This window comes from Corythoichthys intestinalis, chromosome 7 (assembly GCF_030265065.1).
Source record: "Corythoichthys intestinalis isolate RoL2023-P3 chromosome 7, ASM3026506v1, whole genome shotgun sequence".
NCBI lineage: Eukaryota > Metazoa > Chordata > Actinopteri > Syngnathiformes > Syngnathidae > Corythoichthys > Corythoichthys intestinalis.
Window position 1 is genome coordinate 48556491 of NC_080401.1, and position 24016 is coordinate 48580506.

A 24016-nucleotide genomic window follows, 5' to 3' on the forward strand; every position below is an offset into this window, starting at 1 on the left:
TTAAAATCTGCCCGTTCCCTAACAGAAGGCAAGGAGAGCCCGCCCAACTCTTTTTCCACCGCTCTGATTTGCTGGCCAGCATCACTCGGGAATATCGCAAGCTGATTGGCCGAGATGTTTAACCTTGCTGCTATCGAAGGAAAATGGCTCCAAAGCGTCCTCAGCCTGCTAAATCCTCTAGCGAACCCAAGAAGAAAAGAAAAATGATGACGGTGCACAAGAAAGTTCAATTACTGGACATGCTTAAAGTTGGCCACAGCTATGTGTCTGTTGCACGCCATTACGGACTTCACTACTTCGCGGTTTTTCACTTATTGCGGTGGGTTCTGGTCCCCATTGAAAAAAAAAACGAGGGATCACTCTACTGTGAATAAGGCTGCAACAACTAATTGACTAAATTGATTAAACTCGATTAATAAATTAGTTGCCAACTAATTTGATCATCGATTTTTGCCAGCAGCCATGAGCCGTCCCGTTTGGGGCCTTGTTTGTGTGTAATGTGAGGATGCGCACAAGAGAGGTTGGATTGCTAAATCAATAATATGACGAAGTTTTGAGAGTTTGATAGTCTTTTGTGTTGTTAAATCCAGTGTGGCTCCATTAGACGTGAGTAAATGAAGCCAATTGTATTTGTATTCTTGTTGATGAGAAATGACTACTTAGCACGGAGCGCTAAGCTAGTTAGCAATTATGCTAATCAGTGTCTTAAAGTGCCTGTGACACGAAAAAGCATGTTTATTTCATAATACACGCGGTATTTTATGCTCCTGAATGATATGGACCGCTTGGATGTGTGTGGAGGCGATCGCTATATTTATTTAGTTTTTTGAATCCCGCGCCAGGAAAATGAGTGACTTCCGGCTTCGGTCTTGCATTGAGGAGGAGGGCGCTGTGACGTGTACGGTAGAAGACGTCCTCTTCACTATACAGCGTACTGTTGTGTATGGGGACGAATGATTCAGCTGATTTTGCGGATTAATACGTTTATTTTTTGCATCACGCCAGCCAAACGGCTGCAGAAAAATCATTCTGTATGAGGGAGAGGCGTATGCGCCTTTTTGGAGTTTCAAAAGGTTCCCATTCACCGTGGATATTTACTGTGGGACCATTGGACTTACGAGGAAGTGAGTAAACATCTTGTTTTGTATTATGTCAAATACGAATACAGCGATTACAAAGTAAACACTACAAACTTCCTTTAAATGAAGGACTACTTACGTTTGATCATTGATAGGCATGTAAAAAGCTGTCCTAATGGTCATTAGCAGCAGCCCGTTAGCTGCACAACAACTCCAGCCACCCTCCTCCGGGGAACGAACTGTAAATTGCTCTCCGCCGGGCGGTTTGCCGATCCGCGACAACAATAGACAACCGGGTCGTCATGTCAAATAATCCAGGATAGTTATGTGTGATTTTCCGCTTTGAAGACTTTGAAACATCACTCGGTTCGGGTTAGCATGTCGGCTAGCTGTCACGCCTTCTGGTTTGTTTACATTCTCCGAAGCTGGGGAAGGGAAATGACATATGTCCGATTTAGGTGTCATAAAATATAGTTCGGGAGGTGCGACAGTAAAGGTGAAGTCGACAGTTTTGACCATTATGGAGTAATTTTGCCATGTCGTCCTGAATAAATGCATTTTTATTATTTCATATTCCATTCAGCACAAGACTGTTATTTGTCATGACCATGCCATTTATTTAGCAATTGGGGAAAATACTTGGATAAAAAGAATATCCTGTAAAAATATTGAAGTAAAGAGACAGAAACAATGACATTTTGCTGCTCTCTTCGTCGCGTTTTCCTCATTGTGAATAGTTCCCCCTCGACGGGCTGACTGGTCCTTCTCAAGCCATTTATATCGGTATTGGGGAAAAATACTTGGATAAAAAGAATATCCTGTAAAAATATTGAAGTAAAGAGACAGAAACAATGACATTTTGCTGCTCTCTTCGTCGCGTTTTCCTCGTTCTGAATAGTTCTCCCTCGACTGGCTGACTGGTCCTTCTCAAGCCATTTATATTGCTATTGGGGAAAAATACTTGGATAAAAAGAATATCCTGTAAAAATATTGGAGTAGAGAGACTGAAACAATGACATTTGGCGGCTTTCTTCGTCGCGTTTTCCTCGTTCTGAATAATTCCCCCTCAATGGGCTGAATAGTAAAATCGATGAGACCAGTCTACCGCTGACGTCATCCACCTGTTGGGGACGCTAAAGCCCTATAATGGTAGGCGTGGCAAACTGGCAAATTAAAAGGCTAATTTCTCGTCATCTGTGCTTTGCTAAATTGTTGTATATAGTCGAATCGTCTCAAAATATGATTCTAATTCACATAATAATGCCATTTAAGACTTTTTTTCTCGTGTCGTATGCTCTTTAAGTGCCCGTTTGTATTGTGTTTTGGAGAAACATATTAGCACTTGAGTTTTTGTTAAATAGTAAAGCTCTCTCATTTCTTTTTATAAAGAAACCACACACATAAACCTGTTTACATAACAGCTTTGAGTCAACATAAACTCCCATTCAAACTGTAAATTGTCATACAAGAGCGTGTGCTTTGAAATTAGATTTGGATTGTATTTATGAACAATTGTTTGATAAAGAAAACTGATTCATTACAGTCTGCCTCCTCCTTATTCGATTTTGTTGTTTAGTTTGTTTAAAGAACAAGTTTTATAAACTCAAAACAGTACAGTTGTAGACTAGTTGAATGAATTAAATATTTATTGTCATCATCATCGGTATCATTGAACCGAAGAAAAAGACAGGCAGACGGGGGGAAGCATATATCAGTTTCCCGTCCCCCCATACAGCTAAAGACGCACAATCAGACATGGTACAGTTACATACATCACATGGCCACAAACTGTACAGTAACACAAACAACAATCTGGGTTTCCAAGAACTCAGCGTCCAGTCAAGCAGCTCCATTGGGGTTGTTGGAAAAATCAAACAACATGTTTTACATATTTTATCACAAGATTAATGTCTCCACAACAAAAGACATTTAAACAGTATCTTTTCCATATACTCAGTATGCTGGACATTTGAATCAGGAGCTCGGTAGACACAGCAGATAATTATGTTTTTACAATTGGGGATAAGGAACTCAATTGTAATACATTCCAGGAGATTGTCAATCCTAATTGACGTGTCATGTAGGATTTCAAACTTAAAATTTTCATTAACAAACAAGGCAACACCCCCTCCCCCCTTAGATGCCCGATTCATTTGTGCCATGTTACATCCGTGCAAATTTAAGTCAGAGCCTTTGTTATCTTTAGTAGATAATCCTTAATGTGTTCAAAATTCTTGTAGAGACTCATGCCGTTGATAAGTTTCATCTTATCGTCCACATCCACAGAATTGTTATACTGGTCCGCTGTGTAGTATTTACAGTTATCCAACATGCTATTGTAGAAGTTGTGGTCCGGATCAAGCTAATCATTTGGGCCATCATGGCACTCTTCAATCTGTTCATCCAGTTTTAATCGAAGTGTGGTTTCAGATGTCATCATTAATTTTCGAGTGGGCTCAGCTCATCGAGACTCCTCATAGCTTTAATCTTCATATCTTGCATCTTGATAAGGATCCTGCAATCCAAGACCCAGGTGTTGGCTATTTTCCCAGCTTTCTTGAGTTGACGTGCTTTTCTTGCAATTTCGGCATTTTGGCGAGTCAAGTTGTCATTCAAAAAAATCTTCAACCCCATCAGGTGGCGGCGCTGGTTAAGCAGGGCAGTCTTGGTCTTGTGGTCTGCCAGCTTCATGAGCACCGTCGCCGGTCCCCTCCCCCCAGCAGCGACGGATGTCCAGCGGTTCCATGCTTATTCCATACTCTTTCAGCTTAGCGATTGCCACTTGCGCCACTGTATCACCTGGGCTAGGCGTCAGTTGTAATCCCGAAATGATGAGCTCATTTGCGCGTCGGCACTGGTCGAGATCGTCAGCCAAAATTTCCAGCCTTTTGATGCAAACATCTCTCTCCTCGACTGCCTGCTTGAGTTTCTCATTTTCAGCACGCATTAACTGGAGCTCTCTGATGATTTCTTGATTTCTCCTTTGATTTTCTTGATTCTGGCTTTGAATCAAGCCAGTCAAGGAGACCTCCAATTTCTGTATGGAGGATTTTATTTCATCCAAGTCACCAGATTTCAAATTCTTTGGAGCCATACTGGGAGTCGAGTTTGCTGGCCCTGATTTGGCCCTGAGCGCTTATCGGTTGAGATAAGTTGCTCGTGGGAGCTCGGAAGAGTGCGTCTGCACACAGCTTGAGATGAATCAAGTTAAGTCAGGAAGCAGTAATAAAATAATTATTTTTGAAGCAAAAAGTCATCCATTTTGTCTTCATGTACTCACAACATGCCTAAAACAACTTAAAGCCATGGTTTGGAAGTATTTTTAGCCATTAAAGAAATTTGCAAATTTGTAAAATCTGTTCTGCTGAGGTGTCTTGAGTGGGTACAACGCTGAAGAATTTTTCCACCTCAGGTTTAATCAGCCACTTGTCTGACAAACACGTAGAATAACATGGTGAGTATCAGAGATCTCACAGAAATGGGGAAACAAAGAAGTCGCTCCCAGCATACCAACTCCTTCAGTGGCGGAAGCTTTTGAGAGAGTGAAAAAGTTTCCTCGTGATAGTGCCAAGGTATTTATATATTTTTTAAATGAAATTAAAAAAAAAAAAAAACAATTGTATAAATATTCGGTTTTCTGTTTCGGCCAAGAATTTTGCTTTCGGTACATTCCTAATTAACTTAAAAGGTAATTTAAAAATATTTTTTCAAATCAATCAACAAGAAAAAGAACTTGGGTTGCAAAAAAAAACCCAAAAATAAAAAACAAGAATTCTAGTCTAAAACGGTGAATAATTACATTAATAAAACTTGCATACTAAAGGTAATATATTGTTTATTATCATGTAATAAACATGCTACTTTCAATTAAATATATGTCAAGAAATAAAACATTTTTACTTCACTGAAAAAAATTAATTACATGAAAACGAGTACAATTATTTTCTGAAAAAGCAAATTCCGTAATTACAGGAATAAAACAAATACCTTAAATATCATTTATCACTATTTACATGCTCATTGTTGTACATTTCTTTTGATCAAATGAAATGACTTACTAAAAACTATTTTGCAGGGTAAAACATAAAAAGGGAAACAAAAAAAATTAAACACAATTCATGAAATGCATTAATTTATACACTTTCTATTTTGTAACAAATAATAATATCAGTACTAATAAATTACTAATAAAAACACACAGATTTTTTTTTTTGTTAAACAACACATTGAGGAATCCGTCATTAAAAAAAGGCCGTCATAAACCTTTCTGAAAAAACTCATTACCAGCCTACAAATTTAGAAGATGAACATCTCGTTCATCATTTCAGGACGTGACCTGTAGCGGCAGACGTTCTGATGAACTCGCTGGCTGACGTCAATGCCCGTAACCGTGCTCTCCCAGTGATGACGCCACTGTGCAGCCTGCTATTAGTACGCTGAGCACGTCCTTCCATGTACCGCATGTACCTCTTTCCATAAGGTTCAGCAGCTGATGCTCTACGTGCACCAGCCACAATATTAAACACACAACCTAAGACATCCAACGTAAAGCTCGCAAAAACAAAAAAGTCTCAACCCAAAAAAACAAAGTAAACCTGCCATTTTCACTTTAGGAATTCCCGCTCCAAATTCTAAGGGCTCTTCAACAAGAGGCCCATTATTGCTTGAACTGAGTGCCTCGCATCCTAATTCATCTTGGCGTGGGAGAAAAATCACCCCTTGACAGCCCTACCCTTATAAAAAAAAAAGAAGATGTCTGCCATTCTTTTGGCATGTGGGAAGCAGCCCATTTACCAGGATGGCGACAAACACAAGGAGACGTTTATATGCCGCCGCTGTCACTCCTCCACACTGCAGAAGCAATGAACTCGCTCACATCTACTCACCACATATGCATTTCAGACACTTTTATTCAACATTGAACAGCTATGAGAGTGTTTTTGAGTGGACAGTCGCCAGGCTGATCACGTTTCAGTGCCATTGACGACGCTAGACATTCAATCGCTGCAAATCGTCACAATCAAAATGGATTGAACGTCGCGCACAGTCAATGGCACTGAAACATAATTAAAGTGCGTATGACACCAAAAAGTAGGGGTGCACGATATCCATTTTTTGAAACTGATATCGATAGCTTCCTGCTCCTCAAAGCCGATACCGATATCGATAACCGATAATAAATATATAATTTTTTAAATGTATAACCTGAGTTTTTGAACACCTGGAGGTTAAAAAAAAAATAGTGGCGCATTCAACATATATTTGCCTTTGATCTCATCAGATTTTTCACAATGACATGAACAAAACGGTGCGGTTCACTTCTGCACTGCCCGACAGCCAGCTAAGAATGAATGCACTTCCGTAAACCACAAGGCTTGGTCTTTCCTTGCTTTTATGGGAAGACACTAGTCTTAATATTGTGAAACTACAACAGAAAACTACACATATTCAATACTCAATATTAGGCCTGTCGCGATAACAAATTTTAGTGTGCGATAATTATTCTCATAAACTATTGCGATATGCGATATTATTGCGCCCCCCCCAATTTTTTTTAACCAATTAACAATAACACAGTGAGAATACAGTATATATTAATAGATCAAGTACACCCATTTAAACGCGATAAATATTTACTCTTAAATTCAAAAATACTTTATAAGAAATCACAACTAAAAACAATAGACCATGCTTCTTAAGTAAAAAACAACAATATTGATACCACACAGAAACACAGAATAAATAAAATGTGTTTTTAAAAAAAAAAAAAAAATTGCACTTAATAACTTAAGCATTTAGGCAAATGAAAACTTTTCTCGTCATAGCTTCTGCAATGGTGTTCCATAGGGATGCAACGATAGAGTTAAGTCATGGTTCAGTACGATTTTTGATACGGAGGACACGATTTTCGATCAGATTCAATACATTCAATGCTCTGTAAAAAAATAACAACTATATTTTTTGTTTCGGTTTTTTGTTTTTGTTGTTGTTTTTTGCTAACGAGCAAAAATTAAATTGCCATCATATAAACATGCATTTTAGTGCATAATATTTATGTGCTGACTTCTTACTGATCTGAAAAAAATTTGTATAAAAGTGCTGAGAACAATCTTTACTGTTTGTAAATTGAGGCAAGGCCCACTGTGGATTGCTACAGCTCTCTTAGCAGCTAGGTTTACTACATGAGCAAGACATCCTATTTGTGGTCCGAATCCATCTGTGTCACGTACTGAATTAACAATATTTGCAGCATTATCTATAGCCGCCCCGCGTGAAATGTCACTCCTGACGGGAGTGCCCACACGTCAACAACACCGGCGCGCCATAGATGGTCCACAGTCACTCCGGAGCACTGACGCGGCCGGTATACTTTGAACAATAGGATATAATGGGAATGATTGGCTCCGGTGCTAGTTTTTGCCGAACCTGGAACGAAGATGCATTTTGCGCAGTTGGGAACGAGGAATCGTAGGCGATAAATCTCAGCGGAAAAATTACCGCCTTCATTTTTATTTATCGCGCGATAAATGGAATTATTGCATATTGCGACAGGCTTACTCAATATACAACAAACTGCACAATAAACTTATATACACAACTATTATATGTATAGCATAGCACACTAACTTGAGCTACTAAAGCATTGGCTGGCTTCTATAACACAACTTATGAAGTTCTGTACATATGACCCTTCACCACAGATGTAAACATATATTGCACATCCATATGTTATAGTAAACATAAAATACTTACATATATTTCCGAGGTGGAAACGTAACATAAAGCATTCACGACTGGCAATGCTCCCGCTAGACACACTAATGTGTAAGTGATTGAACCAAACTACTGTAACAAAAAAAATAGATGCAGTGAATTATTCTGACTAGCAGGTGGGAGCAATGGCCCGCAAATGGTCAACTGATTTCCCATACTAGAAACTGTAAAGCCAGAACAGTACATATTATCGGTCCTATTATAAATGTTATTGGATTTATCGGGATGACATCATAATTCCTATTATCGGACCGATAATTGTCGGACCAATAATTATCGTGCACCAGTACCAAAACGCATGTTTATATCATATTTCAAGCGGGGTTTTATGCTCCTGAATGAAATGGACCGCTTGGATGTGTGTGGAAGCGATCGTTTTATATATTCAATTTTTGAATCCCGCGCCATGAAAATGAGTGACTTCCGGCTCCAGTCTCCGGTTCAGGATGAATGCGAATGTGACGTCACACGGGTCAGCATCTCACAATAAAGCATTGAATTATACCATTAGATGGACTGCGAATTCAGCTGATTTTGCGGATTAATTTGTTTATTTTTCGCATCACGCCAGCCAAACAGCTGCAGGCTTTTGTAGCTGCACCAGGAAGAGGCGTGTGAGCCTTTTTGGGTTTCAGAAAGTTCCCGTTCACCCCGAGATCGGCCAAAAAAAGAATGCGACAACTGTGGGACCATTGGACTTACGAGGAAGTGAATAAACATCGTGTTTTGTATTATGTCAAATACTGGGAGCACGGCACAAGTTTTAGTACGGAGGTGGCTTGCATTTTGTGGCTGACATGCTCCTTGTCCACCGAGAATGCCACTCGGCCGACGACAGGCGGCTTGTCACACACCTCCCCGCCGGGAGAGCGCTATACTTGGCTTATTGCCCTCCTCGTGTGCCCGGTGTTCTGTCAAATTTTCCACCCCATCAAAAATTGCAACTTTGTGTTAAAAATGGCCGCGAAAACAGCGATTACAAAGTAAACACTACAAACTTTCTTTAAATAAAGGAATTAGGGCTGTCAAAATGATCGCGTTAACGGGCAGTAATTCATTTTTTTAATTAATCGCGTTAAAATATTTGACGCAATTAACGCACATGCCCTGCTCAAAGAGATTAAAATGACAGCACAGGGTCATGTGCACTTGTTACTTTTTGGGAGTTTTGTCGCCCTCTGCCGGCGCTTGGGTGCGACTGATTTTATGACCATGAGAATTGTGTAATTATTGACATCAACAATGGCGAGCTACTAGTTTATTTTTTGATTGAAAATTTTACAAATTTTATTAAAACGAAACATTAAGAGGGGTTTTAATATAAAAATTCTATAACTTGTACTAACGTTTATCTTTTAAGAACTACAAGTCTTTCTATCCATGGATCTCTTTAACAGAATGTTAATGTTAATGCCATCTTGTTGAATTATTGTTATAATAAACAAATATAGTACTTATGAACAGTATGTTGAATGTATATATATCCGTCTTGTGTCTTATCTTTCCATTCCAATAATACCGTAATTTCCCAAATATAAGGCGCACCCGTGTATAATGCGCACCCCAAATTTACTTGTAAAATTTGGGGAAAATTATTGTACCCGTTTATAACGCGCACCCTAATTTTAGCACCAATAAATAGAAGAATACAAGAAAACAGAGCTCATGTACAGATACAGAGATGTCATTTTACTGACTGGTGAAACACAGCACAAGCATAGCACATTGGTAGTTCAAAACATTACCGTAAACTGACAATATTTACGGTAATAATATGATTTGACAACTTCTCCAACTTACCAGAATCTAGGAGAAAACAAAACGGATCTGACTTTTCTTTTAAAGGCTGCTGTATAACTTGCTCGTTTCCTCATGATGAATAAATGTTTCTTCCATGGATTGATACGGTAAAACTACTGAACTATTGTTATTTGGGTTTGAGTTTCCCGAGGGACCGATATAGTTGACGGACACAGGAAGTGTGTGTCCTTACATTTGTTATGCTCCGAATTGTGGAGCTGCAATAAACGTCGACTCAAATGAGTTCAAGAAACTAAATTCTGTGCTTTATGAAGAGTGAAAAAAGCAGAATTTAACACAGACGAAATCATTCGGCCGATTAGTGTGAAGTATTACCGAAACAAAATGGTGACGTCACGTACCGTAATGGTCGGCAACGGGTCGCCGCATACGTTTCTTCAACACAACGTGGCCGTGTCAATGAAAAAAAATCGGTTTATATATATATGTAATACATATATATTTCTGTCTCCATCCATGTACCCGTTTATAATGCGCACCATGAGTTTACAAGTTGATTTTGGGGAAAAAAAGTGCGTGTTATATTCGGGAAATTACGGTAATTGGCATATTTTATAGATGGTTTGAATTGCAATTTATTACAATTAATTTTTAAGCTGTGATTAACTCGATTAGAATTTTTAATCGTTTGACAGCCCTAATTAATAATAAAGCATATGTATAGATTTTCCCCCTTTTTTAATAAAAATGTAAATAAAAAATTAAAACAGTGTCTAAAAGTTTCATCGATTATCAAAAAATTTTTTTTTGTTTTTTTTTTTGCTAATTAATCAATAGCATGGATGACATACCATTCATGTTGTTTTTCATTCCCCCCCCCAAAAAAAATCAAAAAGTCACAAAGCTGAGAAGCAATGTTGTCGTCTAGTCAGCCGTGACACAACAAGGGAGGGCGTGGGTTTAAATTAGGCCGAATGTTAAATATTTTACAAGGTTTCATCTATTATTGATGTGTGGCTTTAACTTGTCGAGCAGACCACGTATCCAGTGTCTCCTCCCAAGGCAAAGCTAAAAAGACAGGCGTACCTTTTTGCATGGAAACACACAAATTGGTTGTCAAATGCGCGTTTAATCCGGGACCGGATTATGTCGCTTGTGCAGAGTGACGGTAAAAAGCTTCCAGAAAAGAGCAGCATATTAGTTTGATTAATCTTCAGCACAGGCAGTACAGTGATGGAGCAGTTAGCCTGTCTGCCTCACAGTTCTGAGGTTTACGGTTGGAATCTCAAATGTTTTATAACCACCTAAAGATGACAAACGTTAGTGGCAAAGCAGTACTTTTCTATTAGTTGGGCTTTTTCTATCATATTTCAGAACATGGGCAAAAACAGCAAAAAAGGTCATACTTTAAGCATATACTGTAATATCAGCAAATGGGTGGATTCACCAGTAGCAATTCGCAAATAGGCTGGGAAACATGGAATTTTTTTTTTTTCAATCACATTTTTATTTAATAGAGGTTTTTTTCTCTTTAATTAAAATTTTTTCTCTCTAATTTAGTCTCGTAATTCAAGTACAGTATTTTTCGGACTAACTTATGTGCATTTAACCAGTTTTTATTCATTCATTGTATTTATTCATTGCAGGAGAGAAAAGCAACAATTCTCTGTCACCCAGAACAAAAGACGGGTGGACTGCAGACCTTTAACCAAGGCCTGCATATGAAGAAATGCATGCGGGAGACGGCGGCCGTTCCTGATTCTATGATTGTGTTTTTCCTTCATGCAAAATTAAAATAATTGCAATTCGAATTAATAACTTAAAGCAACACTTGGTAACTTTTAATTTTTTGTCGATTTTAGCGACGCTTGTGGACAAAAGCGGTAATGTTTTGCCTTAAGGAAGACTTCGTTTCACATGAGGACCGTCGCTGCATTTCCCATGAGGACCAGCGCACACCCGCACAGTGTCATAAAATCATCAATCAATCAAAATCAATCTCTCAGTCACCTGCAGATGGATTTAACAACATGTGTAGTTTTTTGTGTGTGGCAGGGTTCCTGCCACCCTCCTCAAAGTTAACTTGTGCCAGTGAAAGCGATACAGACCCCCTCGAGATATAAAAGAGGTGTCATTCAACTAGTTGTCAGTCGACATATTATTACAAATGTTATGAAAATATTTTATAAAGGTTGGGAAGTCTGGGTTTTTTTGTTTTTGTTTTTTAAGCCTGTCCTGTTCAGCTGTTTGACACGGAGATTGGAAGTCAAAGTGTCTTGTTGGTCTGAACAGTTTTCATGTGTCACACTGAGAGTATGACATACTCCCATTGTGATCATTCAACATACCTCGTTTTTTATGACAAAGTAGCGAACAGGAAATGGTTATGGGGGAACAGAGGAAAAGAAAAGAAACACAAGATTAAGAAAGAAAAAAACACAACAACAAGAAATACATTGAATGCATTCACTAAACTATGAATATGTTGGCGCTATCGTCAGCTAAATCCATTTCCAGTTGACACCATGGGGGGCCTGTTGACCAGGGAAAGAAGGGGGGGGTCTAAAATAAGTGATTGGGAGGGGTGGAGTGGACACAAATCAGCTCTGTGATCTAGAAACCAGTAATCGTGTGAATCCCTTGTGAGTGTAAGCCCATCGGCAACCGACCCTACAACGCCCCACCGCCAATCCCGGGATCCAGGGCCCCCATCAACCGGCCTTCAGGGATGGGAAGAGGGGCTGGCAGCCATTACCCAGCACCGTGATGGGATTGTGTGGGTAGTGCAATGTATGCATTAAAATAGGAGAGCTCGGCTTGGGGGCAGTGGGACCGCTGCATGGAATTTCAACCCAGCCGGCCATCCCGACGTCCTTTGCTGAAGCTCCCCAAGTGGAGTATGATGTGTGTGGTGCGTTATAAAAGGTGCATAAAGGTTGAGAAGTTAGCTAGTGGTGAAATAAATAGCAGTATATATAGATTAAAAGGTAATTGAAAGATAAATACTGCACATTTTATTGATAAAATTTTCCAGTGGTGTCAAGTGGACCAATTTAAAATACTGCAATGACAAGACATGAGAATATTTATTGTGCCATCGCATGCATTTCTTATTTACCGTCTGGCGACAGGTCTGCTTGAAGTTAATCTACGTGTGGGCAGTGTATATGAAAAATTCACTCACCTTACTGACGACAATGTAAACATCTCACATGTTTTCCGCCAATAAAAGCTCCTTGACGAATCCTGCTACAAAGTATTTCTAGCCCTCAAGGCATTTGGAGGCTTTTAAAGTTTGGTTGGTGTAAGTACTCCTGGTGTTTATCAGGTAATTATATGAGGGCTGTCAAACGATTAAAATTTTTAATCGAGTTAATCACAGCTTAAAAATTAATTAATTGTAATGAATTGCAATTCAAACTATCTATTAAATATGCCATATTTTTCCTGTAAATTATTGTTGGAATGGAAAGATAAGACACAAGACGGATATACTGTATACATTCAACATACTGTACATAAGTACTGTATTTGTTTATTATAACAATAAATCAACAAGTGGGCATTAAAATTATTAACATTCTGTGATCCATGGATAGAAAGACTTGTAGTTCTTAAAAGATAAATGTTAGTAAAAGTTATAGAAATTTTATATTAAAACCGCTCTTAATTTTTTCGTTTTAATAAAGTTTGTAAAATTTTCAATAAAAAAATAAACTAGTAGCTCGCCATTGTTGATATAATTGAATAATTATGGTGCTGAAACCCATAATATCAGTCGCACCCAAGCGCCAACAGAAGGCGGAAAAACACCAAAAAACACAAGTAACAAGTGGAAATGACACTTTGCTGTCATTTTAAACTGTTTGAGCGGGGCATGTGCGTTAAATGCATCAAATATTTTAACGTGATTAATTTAAAAAATTAATTAACGCCCGTTAACGCAATAATTTTGACAGCCCTAAATTATATACAGTATGTCTGTCAGGGTAATTTAAATGTGGCAGCTCGAAAGCTAACATAATGTCCTGTCTCTATTTACGGCTAGTAATCGTTGCATTTTTCGGAAATTTCCGTTTTTGCCCACGTGTGGGAAACGACGCCGCCAGAAGGTCCAAGATAGAGGAAGGTCTACACCTGGGCGGAAACAAGTCACGATTCATATGACATTGAAAAACCTCTATAAGTTTTTTTTCATAATTTGGCTGTGCCTGCAACTTATACTCAGGTGCGACTTTTAGAGCAGTACCTCTACATACAAATTTAATTTGTTGCAGGACCTGGTTTGTAATGTAGTGAGTTTTTTCATGGAGGCTTTTATTTTGGTAGTTATCTTCCACCTTTGCTGATTGTATCCACCTGCGACCCTGTGTGTAAATCGACTGTGTCTGCCTCGTCTATTGTCAGTTCATCTAGTATCCTGCCACGTTCTCTGCTACCACCTCTTATAAGCATTTTGCCTCGATTTATGTTGGAACCAATGCTTTTATTGTTATTGTGGTGATGACACTCATTTTTTTTTTTTTTTTTTTTTGTTTCCAGCTATTGCTGTAGTTTTTCAGTGTCAGCTTCTGAACGTTCTGTACTGATAAATAAACCTTTGTGTTTGGACTGAAAATTTGAGCATTTGGGTCGTGGTTGCCTCCTTTTCATTTGTAGTATTTAGACCCTACCCACGTGACGTCACAACTCCGCTCTCCTGAATGGTACCGCCCACTTGTCCGTCAAAACATAGTGTTAACCTGTTACGGCTACGTACATTTCTCCTATTTACGGCGTGTTTTTCTGCTCCTTAACATTAATAATCAAAATGGTGAAGGCGTGTGTGGCTGTTGGTTGCACTAACAGAGAAGATGGAAGGAGAGACTTGAAGTTTTACCGTATTCCGAGGGATTCAAAGAGGAGAGCGAAATGGACGGCTGCAATTCGACGTGAAAACTGGGCACCAAAAAATCACCACAGACTATGTAGTAGTCATTTTATATCCGGTAAGATGCATTTAAGATATACTTAGAGGGTTTTGGGCTGACAAATAACCACAATTAAGATCATTGCGAGGCTAATCGCCGACAACATACGACGTAGTACGACATAGTTTCAAATTCAAGATGTTTGTGTCTTCCCTTTCTTCCACCATCGTTATTTTTTGAATAATATTTAGCTGGTACCAAGTGAAAGAAACTGGCCTCGTCTACGGGGCTGACAAATAACCACAATTAAGATCATTGCGAGGCTAATCGCCGACAACATACGACGTAGTACGACATAGTTTCAAATTCAAGATGTTTGTGACTTCCCTTTCTTCCACCATCGTTATTTTTTTAATAATATTTAGCTGGTACCAAGTGAAAGAAACTGGCCTCGTCTACGGGGCTGACAAATAACCACAATTAAGATCATTGCTAGGCTAATCGCCGACAACATACACGTATGTATGTAGTGAGAGTGCTATCGCTAAACCATATAAACATTAAAAGCCTTAACTCCATTGACAAACGACATGAAATACATTAGACTTGACAGTGGATGTTAGCAATAACAAAAGATTTTGAATTGAAAATTTCGTAACTCACCTTTCCAAGCACAAGATAGATTCCTGCCGAATTTTCGTGGACGAGGACATGTTTCACCCAACCAGCAACGAAGTATTTATAAGCCTCCAAGCTCTTAAAGTGTTTTTCAAATTTTCGTGAGAATAGGCTGATTTTGTGTGGACAAGATAATTGTAAATATCGGCGTAGCAGATGTCAGGCAGACAGGGCGAAGACAGTGGGTCGAAAAACATCGATTTGGGCATCAAATATGGATCTGGCGACTGTATAGAACGAAGCTTTTCCACATAACGCCTTTTATGCAACACATCCAGTGAGTTTACGGCATCAGAAAGCACCGGGTCTTCCATGAAATGCATTTTAAATTCCTCGATCAATTGAAAACAATGCTAATACAGAGACAAAATGACGGACAAGTGGGCGGAACCACACAGCGAGCACGTGGTTTTGTGACGTCGGTGGGTAGGGTATATAGATAGTCACATGATCATTATGTTATTGTCTAGTAGAGTTATTAGAGCGGGGGTCAGCAACACGCGGCTCTTTAGCGCTGCCCTAGTGGCTCCCTGGAGCTTTTTAAAAAATGTTTGTAAGTGGAAAAAAATGAGGAAGTAAAATATATTTTTAGTTTTAACTCATTTGCTCCCAAAAACGTATAAATCCGTTCTATTTTTAATTTTTTTAGTGTCCCTTTTTCAAAAAAGACATATCTGGGTCGTGATTCAATTTAGCTCCAAAGCACAAAGCTGAAAATCCATTTTAAAGCAGTAAAACTGGCCACTGGAGGGCAGTAGCGCATTTGGTAAGACCCGCAACCCGATTCAATGGCAACGAACGGCCAAGCCGCACGGCCGGTCGCCAGCGGAAGATGACCGAATGGATGCCAGGCGGCGGACGACCGAGCAGAACGACCGGGACCACTACTGCAGCGGACGATGTCTTTGAGTCTGTGCTGCTCGCGAGCAGAGCCCGCAGAGACTCAAAAAAATTCATCATTATGAGACAGACGGCAATGAGGGAAACGTTTAACCGGCTGTCGCGGCCAGAACAGCGTCATCTTTCAGTTAGTTATGTGTAAATAAATTGTTACTTTGCTATCAAAAGCTCTATTTATCTTGTTGTTTATCTTATTTTGTAAAAGGAAAACATTATTCAGATGTTTGGGATGTACCTAAAGCAAAAAATAGCTGTGTATAAGTCAGTTATATTTGAAATGTATGCTTTCACAAAAAGCTCAATTTCTCTGTTTTTTTCATCAGAAATTGGAAAATTGCTTAAACTAAGCTATTTTCTAATGCTGATTTCTAAAGAATGGAAAAAGATAATAACTATTTTTTTCTGCCGAAAGAAGAGAGTCTAATCTTTCTTTTGGTGTGTTACATGTTTATATAACAATAGAACAGAATTTTCTGTGGGCCTTGTAAAATCAGTCAAAGTCCAGTAAAACGGCCGGGAGCGAAGGGCCTTGCTCCGGTGAAAATGGCTGGGAGTGAATGAGTTAATATGGTTTCTGTCGGAGGAAAAACATGACACAAACTTTTTTCTAATTGATTATTATTGTAATGAAGTTAAACTTGAGGCGGCATTGTACAACAGAGTAGTCACGTAGTGTGCCATTCTCTATAGGATTCATTGCAGAGAAAAAAAACTTTTACTGTATTTTCCACACTATAAAGCGCATCGGAGTATAAGGCGCACTTTAAATGAGTGGCCTGTTTAAAAACTGTTTTCATGTATAGGGCGCACTGCATTATAAGGCGCAGCAGCAGTAGTAGTAGTAGTAGTAGTAGTAGTAATAGTAGTGGCTGGAATTGCGTTATGCATCCACAAGATGGAGCGAAGCTAAATGGAATGTCATTCCATGATTAAGTTATGTTGATCCATATATAAGGCACATCGGATTATGAGGACAACTGTCGGCATTTGACAAAATTGAAGGCTTTAGGTGCACTTTATAGTTCGGAATATACAGTAATCATTAGAGATAGGGAATCTTGGGGCACCTAACGATTTGATTACGATTCAGAGGCTACGATTCGATTATGAATCGATTATTGATGGTCCACCCCTCCCCTCAGCTATTAGCTGCGTTCAATGTTTCGTACATCAGTTCCAAAATTGTTCAAAAATCCTCTCAGGCTAAACCAAACAACTATTTCAGTATCAAGTTAACAGTTCAAAACAGTAAATAAAATACTCAAGTCCCCATTCTCCATCAACAGCTTTAACACTAGAATGCCCAGCAGAGGGCGATTTGGCCTTTCCCATGGCAAATCCTCATGATCCAGAATTCACTGGGACTTCTAGTGTTAAACTACATTCAATTATTTTAATGTTGTGAATCAGCCGTTGAAGTTGTGAAAATTGCTCCCGTTATTCTATAATTTCCCTTCAGTCTACTTTCGACGTGTGAAAGTTTTAAAACTGTTTCATTATTTGAAGATAGATTCAAGCCAAGATTTTGCCAATTTAGGAGTATTTTAGATTAAAAAGTTAATTAGGTTTGCTACAAGTCTGTCATTTCGCATCTAGTTCTCTATACATGTTCTAACGCCGCCGTCGCCTGTCATTTCGCATCTAGTTCTATATATATGTGATATCTACCGTAGCATTATGTGCCCGTGTGTTTGTAGCAACGAGCAACTGGGCGTTGTTTGTAGCGGCTGTCAGCTATCAAGTACTGTATTATTGTTTTTTTATCTCGCGGCATGAGTTGAACATGATATTTACTCTCGGTCCGTTCCTCACTGCGTCCCGAAGACCGCGCTGTGTTTTAGTTCCGCTTTATCTGGTATAACAAAATGACCGGAATTTGGATGTTTGTGAATCATTCTCGAACGTTCCGCAGCCGAATCGCAAATAATTTAAGAATCGGAAATTTCACACGCCTCTAGTAATCATAAAGGCTTTATTTGTAGCCAATTTAGCCATTTTGATATCTGGCTGATTTAGCTAAAATACTGTAGATACATAGCATGTGTTGCCTTCATTATAAGGCTTATATAAGGCTTTTAATTTTTTTTGCGGCTCCAGACATACTGTATGTTTTTCTTTTTTTTTTTGCTCCAATTTGACTTTTTCAACATTTTAGGTTGCCGACCCCTGTATTAGAGTATCATTAGTAGTGCTGTAACGATTGATCGATTAACTGACGTATTCGATTAGAAAAAAAAGATTCAAATTCAATTTTGCTCCTTCGAGTATTCGTTTAATTAAAGTGCCGTTGTAATAGTTTGTTTCGAAAGTATTTGCATTTAGTTGTGTTGATTTGGGTGGATAGGACTGCTCTCTACTCTGCCTCATTTAACAAGGCTGAATCCAGCTGCTCCCTGTTAAGACAAACATACTGTAAGTTTTTGTTTGAGCTAATGTTATTTTTTTAATGCATTCGTAATTTAGTTTATAGGTATGTTTAGCCGTTATTTGTGGGAATGTGTCTGAACAATTTGTCAAGAGAAATGTTTTTAAAAAATCATCATTTAAGCTCGCGGACTTTTGCTATCTAAGTTAGCCAATTGCGCTTTTATTGTACATGGATCCTCATTTATTTTTTTAATTTATGAGAAAAAATATATATATATTTTTACATACAGCATGTGTTGCCTTCATTATAAGGCTTATATAAGGCTTTATATAAGGCTAAGCTAGCGGACTTTGCTATGTAAGTTAGCCAGTTAAGCTTTTATTGTTCATAGATCCTCTTTTATTTATTTATTTATTTATTAAAAAAAAAAAAAAATTTTTTTTTTTACATACAGCATGTGTTGCCTTTATTATAAGGCTTATATAAGGCTTTTCATTTTTTTTTTGCATTTTATATCATTTAAGCTAGCGGACTTTTGCTATGTAAGTTAGCCAATTGCACTTTTATTGTACATAGATCCTCATTTATTTATTTATTTTTTTAATACCGTTTGAAGCTCAGCTCAGGTATTTTAATTTTTAATGTTTCTTATTTGATTACTCAATTATTCGAACTAACTAGTTCATCGATTCGGCAAGGCAAGGCAAGGCAAATTTTATTTATATGGCACAATTCAACAGAAGGCCATTCAAAGTGCTTTACATCACATGAAGATCATAAAAATCACATTAAAATCAATAGAACGTAAAAAAAAAAAAAGACAAACGAAATAGGAAATAAAATTATACATAAAAATCGCATTTAATCACGGATAGAATTTAAAAATAAATAAATAAATAAATAAATAAATAAAACAAATACTACTATGACTGCTGAATACTACTACTGCTAATGATTAATCGACTACTAAAATAATCGATAGCTGCAGTCCTAATTATTAGCATTATTTACATTGTTACAATAAGATTTATATTTTTATTCAATCATAAATGTTGTCACCTGATATAACACATAGCATTTTCTTAACCGAGGTGCTAAAGGTGTCTTCCTATTGAGCCTTGACATACAGTAACTGCCGCTGAGATTTACCGCCATGTAAATACAATTGACAAATCCATAAAACAGCACTCAAGCAGAGCGGTGACCTCCGCCAAGGCCACTTTGTTGCACTTCCTTGTTTATGTAGGCTGACAAAACGCATTATGGAAATTCCAAAGGTGACATTTCACGCCACAACAAATCACTAAAAATGCATTGCTGTGCATTCTGTAGTTATTGATCAGAACAACACAGGTGCTGTTGAAATACAGTATGAGTGTGCTTTCAACTCACTGGTGGTGTTTCCCGACATCTGGATGATGCATTTGCTCTCTTTGCTCATCTCCCTGGAGTTGAAAGGGCGGACTCGGACCGCCACCTTCACAGAGGCCCCCGACATGGTGCTCTGCCTTCCTTAGCACCTGAGGGTTCCCGCGCGTTGCCCGCTAGCTTGTTCGGCTCACCGTCGCTCTGTAAAAAGAATCAAACAACAAGTGAGTGACTTTAGCATCACAACTGAAGACGTCCCGGCGTTACAGATTGAACATGACCCTGGGAGCGGATGTTTGGGACAATGGCGGCTCGTGCAGGGTCAGCAGCCGCCATGGAGACGTGCGATAAAGTGAGCAGCGACAAAAGAAGTGCCGGAGCAGCTAAAACACGCGATTAGAGCGACACATTCCCGGAACTCGCAGAATCTAAAAGCCACAATGCCGTCACGCTAATGTGTGTTGGGAAAACGTGTGACTCATCCTTGCCAATCGAATTAATGATGATCGTCATCAATAACCGCTGGAGGAAGGGCGGTACGGCCCAACTACAGTGAGAGCATAGCAAGGATGATGGCAGATACAGAATAGAAAAAAGCTAACATGATATTTTTTTAACTATAAGTCACATGAGTCAAAAAAATGCACAATGGCTTCATTCGCTGCCGCCCTCCCACTTCAAATGAATTGGACGTCTAGTGTTGTCAATGGCAGCTACTGAGTAATTAGCAGATGCTTTGGCATTAATAAAATAATCTTGAAAAAATTAGTTGAGAAATAAGCTAGCTATGACCTGATTTTAATGTCAGTGCATTGACTTTAATGGGAACGTCGCCCCTACCAACATGGCCGTCCTTAACCCATTTTGGAAGGGGTAATGCTTTTCAGTTGCTTTTCATACCTTTGCTACGAGCTGAAATGAACTTATCGCTAGTAGACGTCCAATCCATTTGAAGTGGGAGGGTAGCAGCGAATGAATGTTCATTCATCCACTTCAAATGGATTGGACGTCTACTATTGAATGAACATTCATTCGCCCGGCTTGCTCCCCCCCGCCCGATTGGCTGGGGAAGGGCCGTGGCCCTGGGGTGGCTCCCGTGCGGCGTTTCCACCCGTGGCAGGACTATCTCATGTCTGATTGGATTCACACATGACGAGGTGCAATTAGACACACTCAAAAAGAGACTCGGTGTTATGATTGGCGATCAGGTAGCATAGGATAGGATGCCAACATATCCACACTCACAAGGGTTTAACACAAATACAGGGTTTTACACCTCACATGGCTGATTTGTGTGCACTTCACCCCTGACAATCACTCGTCTTTCTGACCCCCCCCCCCCCCCCTTCTCCTTGGTTATCAGGCCCCCCTGCATTGTGTCAACCGTAAATACAACTAGCTAACGATAGAACCAACATATTCATAGTTAGTGTAGGCGTTATCTTGTTGTTGTTTGTGCTTCTTCTGTCTCTCTCTCCTATTCTCTTTTATCTGCCCCCCCAAACCCTTCCCGTTCATTGCTTTCTCCTAATAAAAGAGGCATGTTGAATGATCACAATGGGAGTATGTGATACATTAAAACTGTTCATACCAATCGGGCACTCAGATTTCCATTCTCTGTGTCCAGGGCTGTCAACAGACTTGCAGGGACCCAATAATGTTCTCTTGTCCCCGGGCACCTCCACCACACCCCTGCCACCGGCTTATCACAACAACATACGCAGTACTTTTAACGCTTTGCAAGCATTGTACATTTTCAAATTATTTAATTCGAGATGGACAGTTAAATTTAACAGACCATAATGTGATGTGACACAATAGAAAGAAACAATTTCCATCTATTATCCCATGTAGGCTACAATACAATACAACTGAGAGTGATAAGCAACCAAACAGTACAACTAAACATCCTGTGCCTGCCCCCCCTCCACATCCCTGGAGTTATCAAGCCCTAAAACAGTGATGCGCGTAGATTTTTTGACAGCAAAGCCATTTATAAAATTAGTGAAATCCAGTTTTTGAGCAAGCTCACGCTCAATGGAAAGCATGGGTAGATTGTTTGTGCTGTTTCGGTGATAGATTCGTATTAGCGTTTGCTATAATGTAAACCCAAGATAAATCCAGCCGCCTGACCGGAGTCTTTTCAGCCTCGCACACCTGCTCCCCACAGACTAACATATATCCCTGATCTCCTATCACCTTCTCTCTCTTCGGCTCAACTCGAGCAGCGCATGTCCTGTCATACCGCAGCTCAACAGGCTACAAGCGGCCGGTGACAAACTTGAATCGGGCTTTGGTCACGGTGATCGGTGACATCACCGTCCACAGCCAACTCTAGCCCTAATTCTCTGGCTTCTTGTCCCCCTTTTAAAAACATTTTTTCTCATTCACCTCTATGATCATCATCTCTTTTTCTTTTCTTTTCTGTGCACCCGATTTATGACGACTCGCCATGTTTAGAGTTTATAACAATGACAGATTTTAATTTTCTGCTTCAGGGCACGTAGGTAGTATAGCCTTGAGTGCGCCAGAGCGAGGTCAAACCATTCTCTGCTAAGACAGAGGGTGGGGTGGGGGAGGTTGTGGAAAAAAGGAATATATTTGAAATATTTAATAAGTTTTAAGTATATATCGAGGAGAACATAATATTTAATGCTGAGGCCCGGGACTACATACGCGATTCCAAAATATCGAAATGGTGATATATCGTGATACTTTGTATTAGAGCTGCGAGTTTCAAAACTGATTTGAGTAATTTTATTCACCTCGAGTAATCGTTTCATTTTGACAGCTATAAGCATCACGTTTTGCCCGGACTACTTTTAATGCGGGACAACGCGCTGATGTCACGTGCGTAGAGGAAGAAGCAATAAAAAATAAATAAATAAATAAATACTTAGTGCAGCCAACAGCCGCTACAAATGACGCCGACGTTGCTAAAAACGCGTCTCATAGAGATCACATGTATGTTGAACTAGATGCGAAAGGACAGAGTCAGCAGCGTTAGTAAACAACCGCCATCTTAAAGCAGTAGACTTCTAAGCGCTAATAAATAAGATTAACTGTCACTCGCTCATGTAACGTTAGCCCTGCGGAGGGCTAGGTTTCTATTAATTATGACCACTGTCGATGCATGGCTAACGTGTCTTACTTACAGGCTTTATTTAATCTGTGAAAACATAGCGTTGTAGAGTGATGAGTGTGTAAAATAAAAACTTAATAATGCTAACTGTCAATTTTAGCTCAGTAGTCATTGCTGGATAAAACACCAAGTAGCAAAGTGGTCCCAAATGTGCTCCGGTACAGCAGGTATCATACATTTATTTTGAACACTGCAAAAACTCAAAATCCTATCAGGACTTACAATTTAGACTAACTTAAAATTTAACTAGAACTTAAAAATAGCTTGACACAATTAGAAATTGAATTGAAACTAGGGCTGTCAAAATTATCGCGTTAACGGGCGGTAATTACTTTTTTAAATTAATCACGTTAAAATATTTGACGCAATTAACGCACATGCCCCGCTCAAACAGATTAAAATGACAGCAGTGTGATGTCCGCTTGTTACTTGTTTTTTGTTGTTTGGCGCCCTCTGCTGGCGCTTGGGTCCAAATGATTGTATGGGTTTGGGGAGTGAGCATGGCGTAATTATTGACATCAACAATGGCGAGCTACTAGTTTATTTTTTGATTGAAAATTTTACAAATTTTAATAAAACGAAAACATTAAGAGGGGTTTTAATATAAAATTTCTATAACTTGTTCTAACATTTATCTTTTAAGAACTACAAGTTTTTCTATCCATGAATCGCTTTAAGAGAAAGTTAATAATGTTAATGCCACCTTGTTGATTTATTGTTATAATAAACAAATAAAGTACTTATGTACCGTATGTTGAATGTATATATCCGTCTTGTGTCTTATCTTTCCATTCCAACAATAATTTACAGAAAAATATGGCATATATTATAGATGGTTTGAATTGTGATTGATTACGATTAATTAATTTTTAAGCTGTAATTAACTCGATTAAAAATTTTTAATTGTTTGACAGCCCTAATGTAAACACATGGGAAAAACACCTAACTTTTAAGTGATGTGTGACGTTATGAAGCGCAATGGCATTTTTAGGTAAGGAATATATATATATATATATATATATATATATATATATAT

General features: G+C 38.8%; 1 protein-coding gene across 10 annotated transcripts in view; it reads right to left on the reverse strand.

The window, feature by feature from the left end:
- Positions 1-24016, reverse strand: part of kif1aa (kinesin family member 1Aa) — a 149654-nt gene that overhangs the window by 121321 nt on the left and 4317 nt on the right. For all 10 annotated transcript variants that reach the window (XM_057840193.1, XM_057840189.1, XM_057840194.1 and 7 more), the window contains exon 2: positions 19863-20039. In XM_057840193.1, coding sequence (XP_057696176.1) covers positions 19863-19968 — 106 coding nt within the window. In that variant the 5' untranslated portion in view covers positions 19969-20039. The remainder of the gene's footprint in view (positions 1-19862; positions 20040-24016) is intronic.